Source organism: Phasianus colchicus, chromosome 1 (genome assembly GCF_987193195.1).
Source record: "Phasianus colchicus chromosome 1, bPhaCol1.hap1.1, whole genome shotgun sequence".
Taxonomy (NCBI): Eukaryota; Metazoa; Chordata; class Aves; order Galliformes; family Phasianidae; genus Phasianus; species Phasianus colchicus.
The window spans coordinates 139,000,360-139,012,969 of record NC_143436.1 but is presented as its reverse complement, the minus strand read 5'-3'; the positions used below and the strand labels follow the sequence as shown (position 1 = coordinate 139,012,969).

General features: G+C 39.3%; 1 protein-coding gene across 9 annotated transcripts in view; it reads left to right on the top strand.

The window, feature by feature from the left end:
* Positions 1-12,610, top strand: part of MCF2L (MCF.2 cell line derived transforming sequence like) — a 146,345-nt gene that overhangs the window by 78,179 nt on the left and 55,556 nt on the right. For all 9 annotated transcript variants that reach the window (XM_090128575.1, XM_090128559.1, XM_090128547.1 and 6 more), the window contains one exon: positions 7,633-7,716. In XM_090128575.1, coding sequence (XP_089984701.1) covers positions 7,633-7,716 — 84 coding nt within the window. The remainder of the gene's footprint in view (positions 1-7,632; positions 7,717-12,610) is intronic.

Below are 12,610 nucleotides of genomic sequence, written 5' to 3'. Positions count from 1 at the left end.
CCAACCCTGTGATCTGAAAAAAGAAACAGATGGACAAGTTTGTTTTCTTTCTGAAAGTGCAATAACAGGAAATAAGAATTACTTGAATGAAGCAGTATTTTGGTATATGTAATATAAAGATTTCTTTCTGTTTTTGCACATATAGGGGAAAGTTATTGATCTCTATATTTCAGTAGAGATGGTGCGTTCTTCTCTAGGTGTGATTAAAAGAAATTCTCCAGTTTCATTTTAACGGAGTTATGTAAGTATCACCAGATTATGGGTTATGGAAAGTGCTGCAGAAATATCACGGGCTCTGCTAAAGATCTAAGCAGACAGGAGTTCTTAGGCAAAGTGCTTGAGTGAGAATTGAGCTTGAAAGTGATGTTCCCTCTATTATAAGACTTTAGATTTTCTCTGACAGTACCAGTTCTGAGTCTTAGCTCAATTAGACCATTACTCAACACTGAAAATGTAGGGACTGCAGAGTAGCCTGTTGTAGCAGTGGGCTGTAAAGTCATACTGTTGTGGCTTCTACTGTAGTAATAGGCTGTAGAGTCCTCTGTGTCATTGACTTTCACGGTAAGACCTTTTAAATCATGCTCCATTAGCTTAAAGGGAATCAGGAGCCATACAGAAAACAAGCTGATGTTAACAATACCACAGAAGTGGAGATTACGTAAAGCATGTTTCATTTAAAGGTGTCTTTACTTGAAGATTGTTTTTTGTGCATCAGCGGTCTTGAAAAGAAATGATCCTTTCTGACTAGGAAGGAAAACAGGCAGTGTAACTGTTCTGTAGACTTTTCTTGTAAAAATCTTATGTGCCTGCATCATTTGAAATATTTATTGGACACTAATACCCTACGAAGCTATTTGGAGTGTTAGGTTGCTTTATTTCTATTTTTCCTAGTAGTTGAGATGCTGGTGCAGGTGATGAATTAGCATTTCCTGCTTGCTAGTTGTCCAGGAATTTTCACCAGAAAGTTGAGAGAATGTGGTTTTATCCAGATAGTTGGGAAGGAAGTTACTGTCCTTGTAAGAGAGAGTTGTGATTTGCATGTGGATTCACAGGAATTCGTCTCCTGCATTTTCCGGCCTTTTAGTTTGATGGCGGCTTAGTCAAATAACAGAGAAAAGCGTTCTTCCATGGGGTATCTTGGGCTGTTGGGATGTTGATATTTGATTATGTATATTTCCATGAGATAACTGTAGCCAGGTTGGACTGAAAGAAATAGTGCAAGATCAGGGCAACTTGGTCAGCAGCTGTTAAGGTTCAATATACCTTACCATGGAGCTTGCAGGCATCTCTATATAATCTTAAAATAGCTCGGGGTGGAAAAGCCCTTAAAGATCATGGAGTCCAACCACAACCTAACCATACTACCCTACCTCTAACAAACCCTCTGCTAAATCATGTCCCTGAGCACCACATCCAAACGGTTTTTAAGCACATCCAGGGATGGTGACTCAACCACCTCCCTGGGGAGCCTATTCCAGTGCTTAACAACCCTTTCTGTAAAGAAGTGTTTCCTGGTAGCCAACCTAAACCTCCCCTGGTGCAACTTGAGGCCATTTCCCCTTGTCCTGTCACCTGTGGGAAGAGTCTTACTGTAAGCACCTTTCAGATATTGGAAGAGAGCAATAAGCTCTCCCATCAGCGTCCTTATTGCATTTTAAATTTGGAGAGCTGTCATTATGTTTTTGATGGCTTTCTTAGTTTCACGTGTTGGTGTGTGGAAGAGGGCTGTCTTCCCTAGCTCTGCTTCTCTGGCCCTTCCTGCTGTGGGGGCTACACAGGAGATGACTGTTGGTGCTGGTGGTTGGAGGGGGAAGATGGGTGGATGAAGAGAGAAGAATGAGGAAATAGAGTTTGCCTTGGGGCTGAAAGAAATGAAGGGACTGTTCTAAAAGTCATTATCTTGCAATTATAGTTACCAGATGGGAGGATTGCGTTAGTAAAAAGATTCTTCAAATGAAGACCTTTGTCATAAAAGACATTCGACTCTTTGGGTGGGTAGACTTTACAGAGAAATCAAAAACAAGACTGATTAAGACCAATCATACTTCTTCAATTTAAGGCACTCATTTAATAGAGAAGCTCTTGTCGCATTTTCAGGACAATCTTGCTGGCTCAGCAAGATGAGACAGGAAAATGATTTCTACATTGCTTTATGATGTGTTACTGGATTCTGTGCTGAAAGGCATAATTGGGTCCATGTGTGTACAAAAGCACAAACAGGGTGGCTTTCAAGCTGAAGTAAAGTGATAGCCATAGGATTTTGTACAGAGCTACTCGTAAGGGTGGTATAATTCCCACTGGCTCAGTGGGAATCAAATTAAAACCATTATATGTCCTATTAGGAGGCCTTCTTCAGCATAATGTCAATACATTGTGCTTAAATTCATCTCTGGTATTGTGTTGTATGAAAAAGGTTTTGCTTCATGTCAGACTAAATCTGAACGAGATGAGCTTTAGTTTTCTTGTAGAAGAAAGAGGAGCCTTATTACTGATAAGAGAAAAACTTGACCTGAGTGACACTGACCATTTTCTCAGATCCATTTTTCTTCAGGGCTTCCTCATGCCAGACAACTCAAATATGAATTACCTTTATGCTCTTGTAATTAAACTATTAAACTGTAATCCTGTTTCACTTGAGATGTAGGCAATTGCTGCTGCTGATTTGGCATCAGACCTCTCTAAGCCGTCTTCCTCCCTCATAGATAGAGACAGAACTATTAAATCAAGATTTCAAATGGAGTTAGAAGGCAGTTTTAAAATATATTTCTTAAGAGAAACAATCTTTTCCATGAAAAAAATATATATATATTTAACTGATATCTCTACATTAGTAAGATAATACTTCTGTCTTCTCTTAGATTCAATTTCAACACTAGCTCTTGTTAGTTTTTTTCATCTTACTTTTTAAAGAACCTCTGGGTGTTGGCTTAAGGGAAAAAAAAAAATCTTTCTGCATTCCCAGCTGTTGTGTGTTCAGTTTTAAAATTATTATTTTAATTTTTAAAAAGTGGCAATAACTTAAAAAAAAAAAAAAAACACCTTATTTTACAGCAGCTACAATAGCAGATGTGCTGTGAATCTTGAGGGCTATATGTTAAGCAAGCTACTCAAGAAATCTCTTTAAATGAACTCTTAAAGAAAGACTGGATATTCTAACATGCTGTAGTGTGAGTATCTCTTTCACATACAGTAAACCAAACTCTTGGGTATCTGTTTGAAAACAGTGTGTCAGACAGTCAGTGTAAAATTAAAAATAATAATAGTCATGGTCTGCATGAATATTATTTCATGTAAGCGTGCCCTTAAAAATTCCTTAGAAAACAGATTTCTTTAGTACCGATTTTAATATGCACTTAATTAGCTTCACTAAAATGAAAATAGTCCCTGAAGAGCAGAGCAGGTGGCGGGCTCTCTGTTTAGAGGATATTAAAGAAATTTAAAGAAATTTAAATATATTATTTCTCCAGATCTGTGAGCCAAAGGAGCACGTGCCCTTGTAGACTACGCAGCAAGTGCAAGCTTCCATTGCCTTCTAGTAAGGACACCAGATATCCATGTGTTGATCGAGAAACTTCCTGCAAAATCAGATTGAACTCCAACTTTTGAATAACTCTTTATTTGGGGGGAATTCTAGATATAGAGAAAGTAATGCGGGGCAATTAATTTCAGGGCTTTTACCCTGAAAGGAGACAGAATGTGGGAGAGGGAAGAGCTGGCAGGGGTTTCTGTCAAAATTCATGAAAAGAGTTCTTGGGAGGGCAGCCTCCAAAGGAGACTGGGATAATGAATTGTTCTTATAAGCATGAGCAGTGACTTGACAACTTTATTCCTCTCTTTTGAGGCTGCTGGAAAATGCTTGAATAGTTTTTCTTTCTTAAATAATCCAGTTTAGCTTATAAGAAAACACAAAAATGATTATTGAATTCACTTTTCAATCCCTATTGGCAGTTGATCTTAATAAGATTGAACATGGCAATGCAAACAAGAATGAACAACAGATATTATATGTAATACTAAATCCAAAATGCAGTACTCTTGAGTCAACTTTGAGGGTAGTTTTTAAAGGCTGAGGAATGTTTTGCTAAGTATTGTCAATGGCAAGTCTTTTTAGTAGTGATCTTCTTACAGTATAGATGTCTGGGGTAGGAAGTTCAAAAGTGAATCCTGCTTATGTCCTATAAGAAGCAAAACTTACCCCAAGCAGCAGTAAGTCTAACTTTTGGCTAAGCAGAATGCTGAAGCATAGCACTGAAGCGATTAGTATTTCCTAGCCTGCACTGCATAAAGATTGCAAAGTGATAAGATGCAGAACTTAATGTCCTGTGAAGGCTTTGCAGCCCATATTGAACTCCGTAGTGTGTATAAGCTTTATGTCATAGCTTGTCAAACTGTTTTAATGGCACTCATCAGGAGGATGTTTGGGGAACATCTGTGTAAATGGCAATCCACACAGACAGCTGCAAAGTGGGCAGAGTAGGAGAAGGCTTCTGTTTCAATGAAACTTGGCTTTTCTTTCCTGGTGGGTGTTGCATAAACATGGGAGTTGTAGTATCTGAAGAGCATCCAATCACATTGGTGTGTTTGGGGCACTTTGGCTTTTGCATTGCAACTGTTATATCATCTACTGCATTTGCATTTTTGTCTTCCATTCATCAGCTAGAGAAGGGCAAGTTGGTTGTTCTTCAGCTAAATATATAAAACTTTTATTCTTTAGTAGTTATAATTTCACAGATTTTTTTATTTTCTTATCACCAATAGGAGTAGTGAACACACAACTGCTACTTTTCACTTGTCATTTTAACTTCAAGGCTGTATCTTTTAGGTCTTTTTAATTAGTCCTATCTATTAGCATGCATAACTTCTTGGATTTGGAAGATTAGTTTTTATCCATTCGATTGCATACAAAAGAAGAATATTGTAATAGTGCAAGTGAAATTTACAGCAAACATAATAGAGGCAAAAGCAAATTCCCTGACTCATGACTTTTATACAAGCTTATTTGCTTTCTTAGTCTCACGGATGTTCTTGGTTACTAAGTCTTTAGTTTTTGATGATTACTGTTTGTTCAAGAGCGTATGCTTGCTCTCCATCCTTTGCCATGTGCTTTTGTGGTTTTCTTTATAGCCCATCACTTCTGCAGGGTTCAAGTGCATCCCATCAGGCTGCTGAACACTAACAGCTTGGAAGTTCATTTGGGGATGAAGGGAGTTTCATTTTCTCGCTTCGTTTTACACTATTTGTTATCTCAGTTTTCCCAAATTATTGCAGGTTAGCCCTGATCTTAACACACAGTCCACTTCCTGAAGCCTGCTATGAAACCAAACAAGCAAGCACCAGGTGAGAGGCAGTGCTGTGGCAGAGGGAGTGCAACAGGATGGGCTCCAGGAGGCTCTCAGTCTGCGTACAGGCACTCTGGCTGTTAAGTGTGACTTTAAAGTGAGACTTAAACCTTGAGGAGAAAAGTACTGTTCTTTCAGTGAAAGTGTTTAATTTCAAGGCTTGCTAGTTGCAAAAGCTGTTGTTTCTGTCACAGAGAGCAGGGGAGAACCAAAACAGTGCTCATGTCTTTACATGGCATGAGTTGGACAGTGATATGACAGATCATGCAGGCATGCTAGGAAGTAGTGATCCTTATTATGTCTATCAGACACATTTCCCTGACTTATGAACGTCTTGCCTACTTGAATGTTATGCATCAGATATTACCTATGTATTCAATATGTGTGTGTGTATATGTGTATGTATATATATATATATATATATATATATATGTATATAAAATGTGCTTATGTGATAATAGCAAAAATTACTTCTGCCTGTGACTAGAAGTGCATTACAGGGTTCTTGCCTTTTTCTCCTTTTCCCATCACCCACTGAAAAAGTTGATGTTGATCCTATCATACGGTATGTTCAGGTAAATGGCTCCACTTGATAGGGAATGATTTGCAGAATCAGGGGTTGACTTTAACTTATTAAACAATGCAGGTAAGCTCTTCATATTAAAAATCACATTAAAAACAAAATCTGTTTGCAGTTGGAGAGGGAAACAGAAATGAGTTGGCCATTTGAGGTTAAACTTGTAAAAGATCTGTTTCTAGTTTTTCCTTTAAGACATTAAGATGATGACGTAACTGAAGGTCATGAAGAAATGTAACTTGACAGCTAGACCTAACCACTTAAGGATCTGACAGTGTGGTATGCAGAGGTCTTCTGGTTCAAGCAGCAGTTCACCGGATGCAGAAAAATAGCTCTGATTGGTGTGACCTTGACAGTGATCACAGCTGCTTCAGTGTTGAGCTGGAGGAAAGGGAACAGAGAAGTTCTGTTTCCCAGAATAAGTTGGTGCTTATCTGGAAGAAGTAACTGCCCATTTTGGGGGGCTGTTCTCAAATAATCATAGTTCTTAGAATTGTGCACACTTGAGAATTGCTCATGGGGAAATCCCTGCATTTTTGACATTTGAAAGGTCTCAGTAGGAATAAATCCTGTGCTCTAGGATCAAGCAATACTTCTACTTGATCAGCTTGTACTTCAGAGCTGGTAACATTTATCCATATACTATGTCTGTATATTTTGACTTACATTTTCTGTGCATGTAGTTGAGTGTTAAAATTGAGTATATCTTAATGACACTTAATGTATTTTAAAAAAAAAAAAACTTTTTTATGTAATGGTAGATTAAAAGAAATGTTCCAAACCGAGCAATAAAAATGCTAAGTTATTCTTCCACTGCTTTTCAGTGAGGCTAAAAAGACAGAATAGTTAGGGTTTAGGCATTTCAAGAGTAAAACTTTGTTTCCTTGCCGGAACAAGGTCATAGTTTAGTCAATGAGGCAACTCTGTCATGCCTTGGAAATTAAGGTCTTTATTTCGGTCAGAAGGCTTAGGTTTCTGCTTGACCTTCTCCTTTTGGAGGAAGTGCCTCGGCTCAGATTCTTTGGCCAAAAATTGAAAGTACTACACTTGCCAATAAGCTGGAGTAGAAGGGCCACATAAAAGATGGGACAAAGCTTTTACATGGCTAAGTATTCATATGTGCACTACATGGGAGCTGTATGTCCAGTCCTGTCAGGCCTGCCACATGCAGAACAGTGCAAGGGTTATTCACCAGTAAAATTTCCCTTTGGAAGGCAGTGATGTTTTCCATAGCTGCATGCTGTTCCTTCCATAAGAGCTACTGTGAAGTTGGTAGGTGCTGAAACAATTGTAAGAGTCCAGGAAGTGTGGAATTGCTTCAGCAAGGCCTGGCAAGCTGGGTGCCAATGTGTACATGTTCCTTTTTCATATGAGTTGAGAAGATTTTAATAAAAATATTTGATATGTAAACTCTCACTGTTTAAGATTGTTCCTGAGGAATATTAACTTCACAGTGTTCGGTTCAGAGACAGGCAGTATACCTTTCAAGTGTCAGCAAATCCACACAACTTTTCTTTATCAATATGCTTTCTGAAAAGTTTATGAAAAATTTATGAAAAGGCAAACATTTGGAAGTCTCCCAGTATTTTCACATAGTTTTTCAAAATTAGGCTATTTCTTGGGTATTAGTATTCTAATGCTGATTTTATTTTACTTATTCTCTGCTGTGAAATTTTACTCAAAACAATTTTGCAATGCATTTTTTTTCTTCCACAGATGAAATCATGCATCAGGATATCATCCCCCTCTATGCGGCAGATATTCACGACCAGTTAAAGAAACAATTTGCTTATCTGTCAGGTAAGACTATGATGTTCCCTTACATAGACACCACTTGTGTGTATGGATGGGCCTGTTGGGCTTTCACAGTTTCTGTCTTTCATGTATAAGAGAAATCTGTTCTTTATGAACAACTCAGAATAGTCTACCAAGGCTTTTTACTATAAAAAGAAGTTATTTTTTGTTTCTTACTTTTGTTTCTTTCTTTTTCTTAGTGAAAGTTTTAAATTATACTGACTCCTGGAAAATGAACTAGAGTGGGATGGAACTGAGGGTTGGAGGAAAGACTATATGGGGGAAAATTATGGAATCATAGAATGGCACTGGTTGGAAGGGACCTCACAGCCCACCCAGCCCCACGCTGTGCCCTGGGCAGGGTTGCCCCCCACCAGCTCAGCTGCCCAGGGCCAACCTGGGCATCCAACCTGGCCTTGAGCACCTCCAGAGATGAGGCACCACAGCTTCTCTGGGCAGCTGTGCCAGCACCTCACTGTCCTCAGTAAAGAATTTCTTCCTAACATCTAAGCTAAAACTCTCTTCTTTTAGTTTAAAGCCATCCCCCCTTGTCCTATAACTATCAGACAATGAAAAATGTTGATCTCTTCCTGTTTGTAAGCTTCCTTCAAGTACTGGAAAGCCACAGTGAGGTCTCACTGGATCCTTTTCTTTTTCAAGCTGAACAAGCCCAGATCCCTCATTCTTTCTTCATAAGGGAGTTCTCCAGCCCTCTGTTCATCTTCATGGCCCTCCTCTGGACCTGCTCCAGCAGCTCTATGACCTTCCTGTGCTGGGAGCCCCAGACCTGCCTGTTAATGGAGCCTCAGAAGGGCAGAGTAGAGAGGGACAGTTGCCTACGTCTCCCTTTTGTCACACTTCTTTTGATGCAGCCTGGGATACAGTTGGCCTTCCAGGCTGGAAAAGCACACTGCTGACTCATGTCCAGCTTTTCTTCCACCAGGAACCCCCAAGTCCTTCTCAAAAGAGCTGATCTCAAGGAGTTCTCCCAGTCTGTTACGCGTATGTGAAATTTCCCTGACCCAAGTGACATGCTCTGCACTTGGCCTTGTTGAACCTCATTAGGTTCATGCAGTTCCACTTTTTGAACCTGTCTGGGTCCCTCTGGATGGCATCCCTCCCTTCTATTGTGTCAACTGCACTACTCAGCTTAGTGTTGTCAGCAAACTTGCTGAGGGTGCATTCTATCCCATTGTCTAGGTGGCTGATAAATATGTTGAAAAGCACAGGAAATAAGGAAGGAAATACTAAGGAGTTTGGTACACCCTCATCTAGAGGTCTTCAAGTTAGCCCTTGTTGGAAATGGGGGAGCACAGTGTAATTGTGCTGATGTGCTATCAAATTCTTGTAGGCCTCACCTAGGTTAAGGTGCTATTGGATTTGCTACCTCAAAGTTAACAAAAGCAATGTTTCAGTGAGCAGCACTGCCACAAGTTTCCCAGTAGTCTCAGCGCTGGGCTTAGACATATGTAGGTCTGGAAGGGGTTTTCATACCGGTATTGCTGCCTTCTTTCTGCAAAGGAACCTGCTTCTAGTCTTAAAAAATGTCTCTAAAAAGCAGCACAGTTGTATTTACATAGCACAGAATGTCTTTGATGTCCTTGGACTAACTTTGCCAAGTAAATGATGTGTTTGTGCTTGCAGGCATCAGTTGCTGAGCTTGGTCCAACCCAGTGCTGGGACCATGACTAGCTGCTAATGGGTAAAGGGAGATGATGCTTCTGCTTGTTGATTAGGCTGACAGGCATCTGATGAGCTGCTGGCTATTTTTTCTGGTTGTTTTTTTTTTCTTGCCTTCCTGCATGTAAGGCTCATGCAGGTGTGCAGCAGTGAACTTACTCTCTCCCTCTTCCCAGTGATCTTGTTAAACCTTATTAGGTTCATGTAGTCCCAATTTTGAGCCTGTCCAGGTCCCTCTGGATGGCATCCCTCCCTTCTATTGTATAAAGTGCACCACTCAGCTTAGTGTTGTCTGGAGAAGGAGAGCATGAGTAGCTTTGCAGAGCTACTCTGCCTCCTTCAGTGTAAAGGAGGTTATGCTCTCTAGGCTGACGTTGGACTCTGACTGTTCCTTTCTTCTCTGCTTATTACTGCATGAGATGAAAAGGTGCCCAGGAATGAAATGATGTTTCCCTTTGCTTGTCAAAAGCTCTTAAAATCTCACTTACTTGCAGGTGGTCATTTATTATAAGTTATTCTTTCCATATAAGCTGGACTAAGTGTGGGTCTGTGGCAGTGATTATTTCCTCTATAGGGTGATGTTATCACATGGAAATGAGAATTTGTTTATGAAGTTGAGCGTTCACACTTCATTTGAAATGATGGTATTTAAGCTACAATTCTTTTCTTGCAATTTTTTTTACTTTCTAAGCTTCCAAGCTTTTCCAAGTTTCCTTCTTAAACTGGGGCCAAAAAAATAGTGTATAATGTCATTCAAGAAGCCTATCTGGCAATTGCAAGTAGTGTTTACATTTTGTCCCTCAGAAGTAAGCAGAGAACTGATGATTACAGTAGATGAATAAAATCTCATGGAGTCCAATAGTAGTTTCTTCACCCCTAACATTCTTGAGTTCGTACACCCACAAGCATCGTCAGCACTCATTAAATCTACTGTGCAGTGGAGCTTAGTGAGAGCAACCATTTGTCATTCTATTTTACTCAGTTTAGATGCAAGGCTTATATCTCTTCTAACTCAAGTATTTGCCTGAAATAGTGGGACAGCTCCATGACTATGGACTATAGCTATATTCTATTTTATTGTTATTGGACAATTTGACTTACGCACTTTCATTTCACTTTGACATTTTAAAACAAAACTTTCATCGTTCAGTTTTTCAGCAAACGCAGCCAAGTGTAATTGCATCGAGGTATTACTCTTCCTGTAGATGTTGAAGGTTCCAGCTGTTGCTCAGCAGTGTGTCTGCAATTGTGTGTTCAGTCTACAGTGGGCAAGCTCTGGACGAGTTTTAAATCAGTCATTTGCAAAAGGTGAAAAGATGAAAAACATGATGTTAATATTTTACTTCAGGCCTAGCTTACTTTTTTTCCGTGGAGCTTTTTCTTTCTTTGGAACAAGATCTTTATTTTCAAGCATTGTTGCTGTTTTTGTTGCTGCTTGTATATATTAGACATCCCCTTCCACATCCCAAACGGATTGTCCTTTTCTACATAGTTCACTGTTTCATCCATCTTACTCCTTCTTCCTTTAGTTAGTGTTTGTGCAACCATTTTTCTTCTCCATAGCAAAGGCTTTTCTGCCTCCTTTTCTTTCTTTTTCTTAAATCATCTCAAGGGACGTAGGAACATTCATTCAGAGCTCTCTGGAAAATGCATACGTTGCTTACAGTCACTTGTTTGCATTTTATATTTTCTTATATGTAGATGTATTGAAGTTAATGTAGATGAACAAAAGCACAGAGGCAGGTATCTGTATGCACATCTTAAATCATGTAAGTTATGTAATGTGCAAATGACGCTTTGGGCCACTGCATCTACTGAGCCAACTTTTTAATCTCACTTTCCTTTGAATGCCTTTTCAAGCATTGCACAACTTCAAAACAAAAAAGTTATTTGCATTAAAGGCAATATGCATGTATTGCTATTTATAGTTCTTCAAGCAACTTGCATATTTATTAATAGTTGTTTTTCCTGCAGTTGAGGAAGTCATCGTTGCTACTAGCTTTCAAAATGTCTAATAGCTTTGGCCCTTTAAATTATCCTTGTGGATGACATGTTTCTCCTTCTCTCTGTAACCTTATCTCATTGTCAGTGCTTTTGCTCTTTTCTATGGAAATGATGTGGAAATACCTTCCTTGTTAAACTGCTCCATGGGCGCTGAGTCTGTAAAATTGTTTGAACTTCTGTATGAATTCAGCATCATATAGCAGTATTTATTTTTAAATTTAAACGTGTTTTGTTGCCCGTATGACATTCAGTCTGTATGTTATGTATTGATGGTAGAAGAGGTAGAAATGTAGCAGTTTGTCTCACTCAGGTACAGACTTAACTGCAGCTTAACATTCAGAACATTGAACTCTCAGTCTGTAGAGATTTAAAAAAGAAAATGAAAAAACCTCTCCTTTCTAAGCTGGTATTCTTACTGCTGATCAGCCTGGGCAAAATGCAGCTTTGGAACTAATATAAACAAACCTTGCCTCTCATTTCAAGGAGCAGGTATTTTTAACAATTACCTCTTGCTTCTCTTTATTTTTTCCTTTGCAAAGGATGTGCTTTTATCCACTACTTCAATGAAGTCTACTCTTAATTTCAGATACTCTGAGTACTCCAATTACTTGAGTAATGTATTTAGAAAGGGGAAATTCCTTACCAGAAACATGACACTAATTTGCAGGAAACCAGTGCTTTCTAGAGCAGCATGTCTCTCACTTGGAGCAGTGTACTTCCAGTTGCAGTATCATCTATTTCAAGCTGCTATGCGAAGAAGTCACTTTGTGCACTGAAATGTTAAAGCTTAAATTCTACAGAATTTAGTAAGGAGAACACATCAGATAAGCTCTTTGCAGCAGTAAGGCTCTGGTGATGAGAAGCACTCAAGCAGCCCTGGGAAGTATAGGTGTGTCCAAGCATCCAGTCGGGAAAATACAGGAGTACTGGTGCTCAACTGTGTACTAACACACAGGATAGAGTCATCCCCACCCACGATAACCAATGATGAGTACACTAGAAACCAAAAATTTATAGGTTTTGTCAAGGCAGGATGGCTCTGTGTTTCCCCTTGACAATTAGTGGTGGTCTGGGAACTTCCCGAAAGTCATGCTCCGTGGTTCTGCTTTGAGGCCATGTCCAGCCAAACGTATTGTTCTTTTTCTTTTGTTTCATATGGCCTATTCATAGAAGTTTATAGAACAAAGCAAGTAACCAGGGGAGAACTAAAAATAAT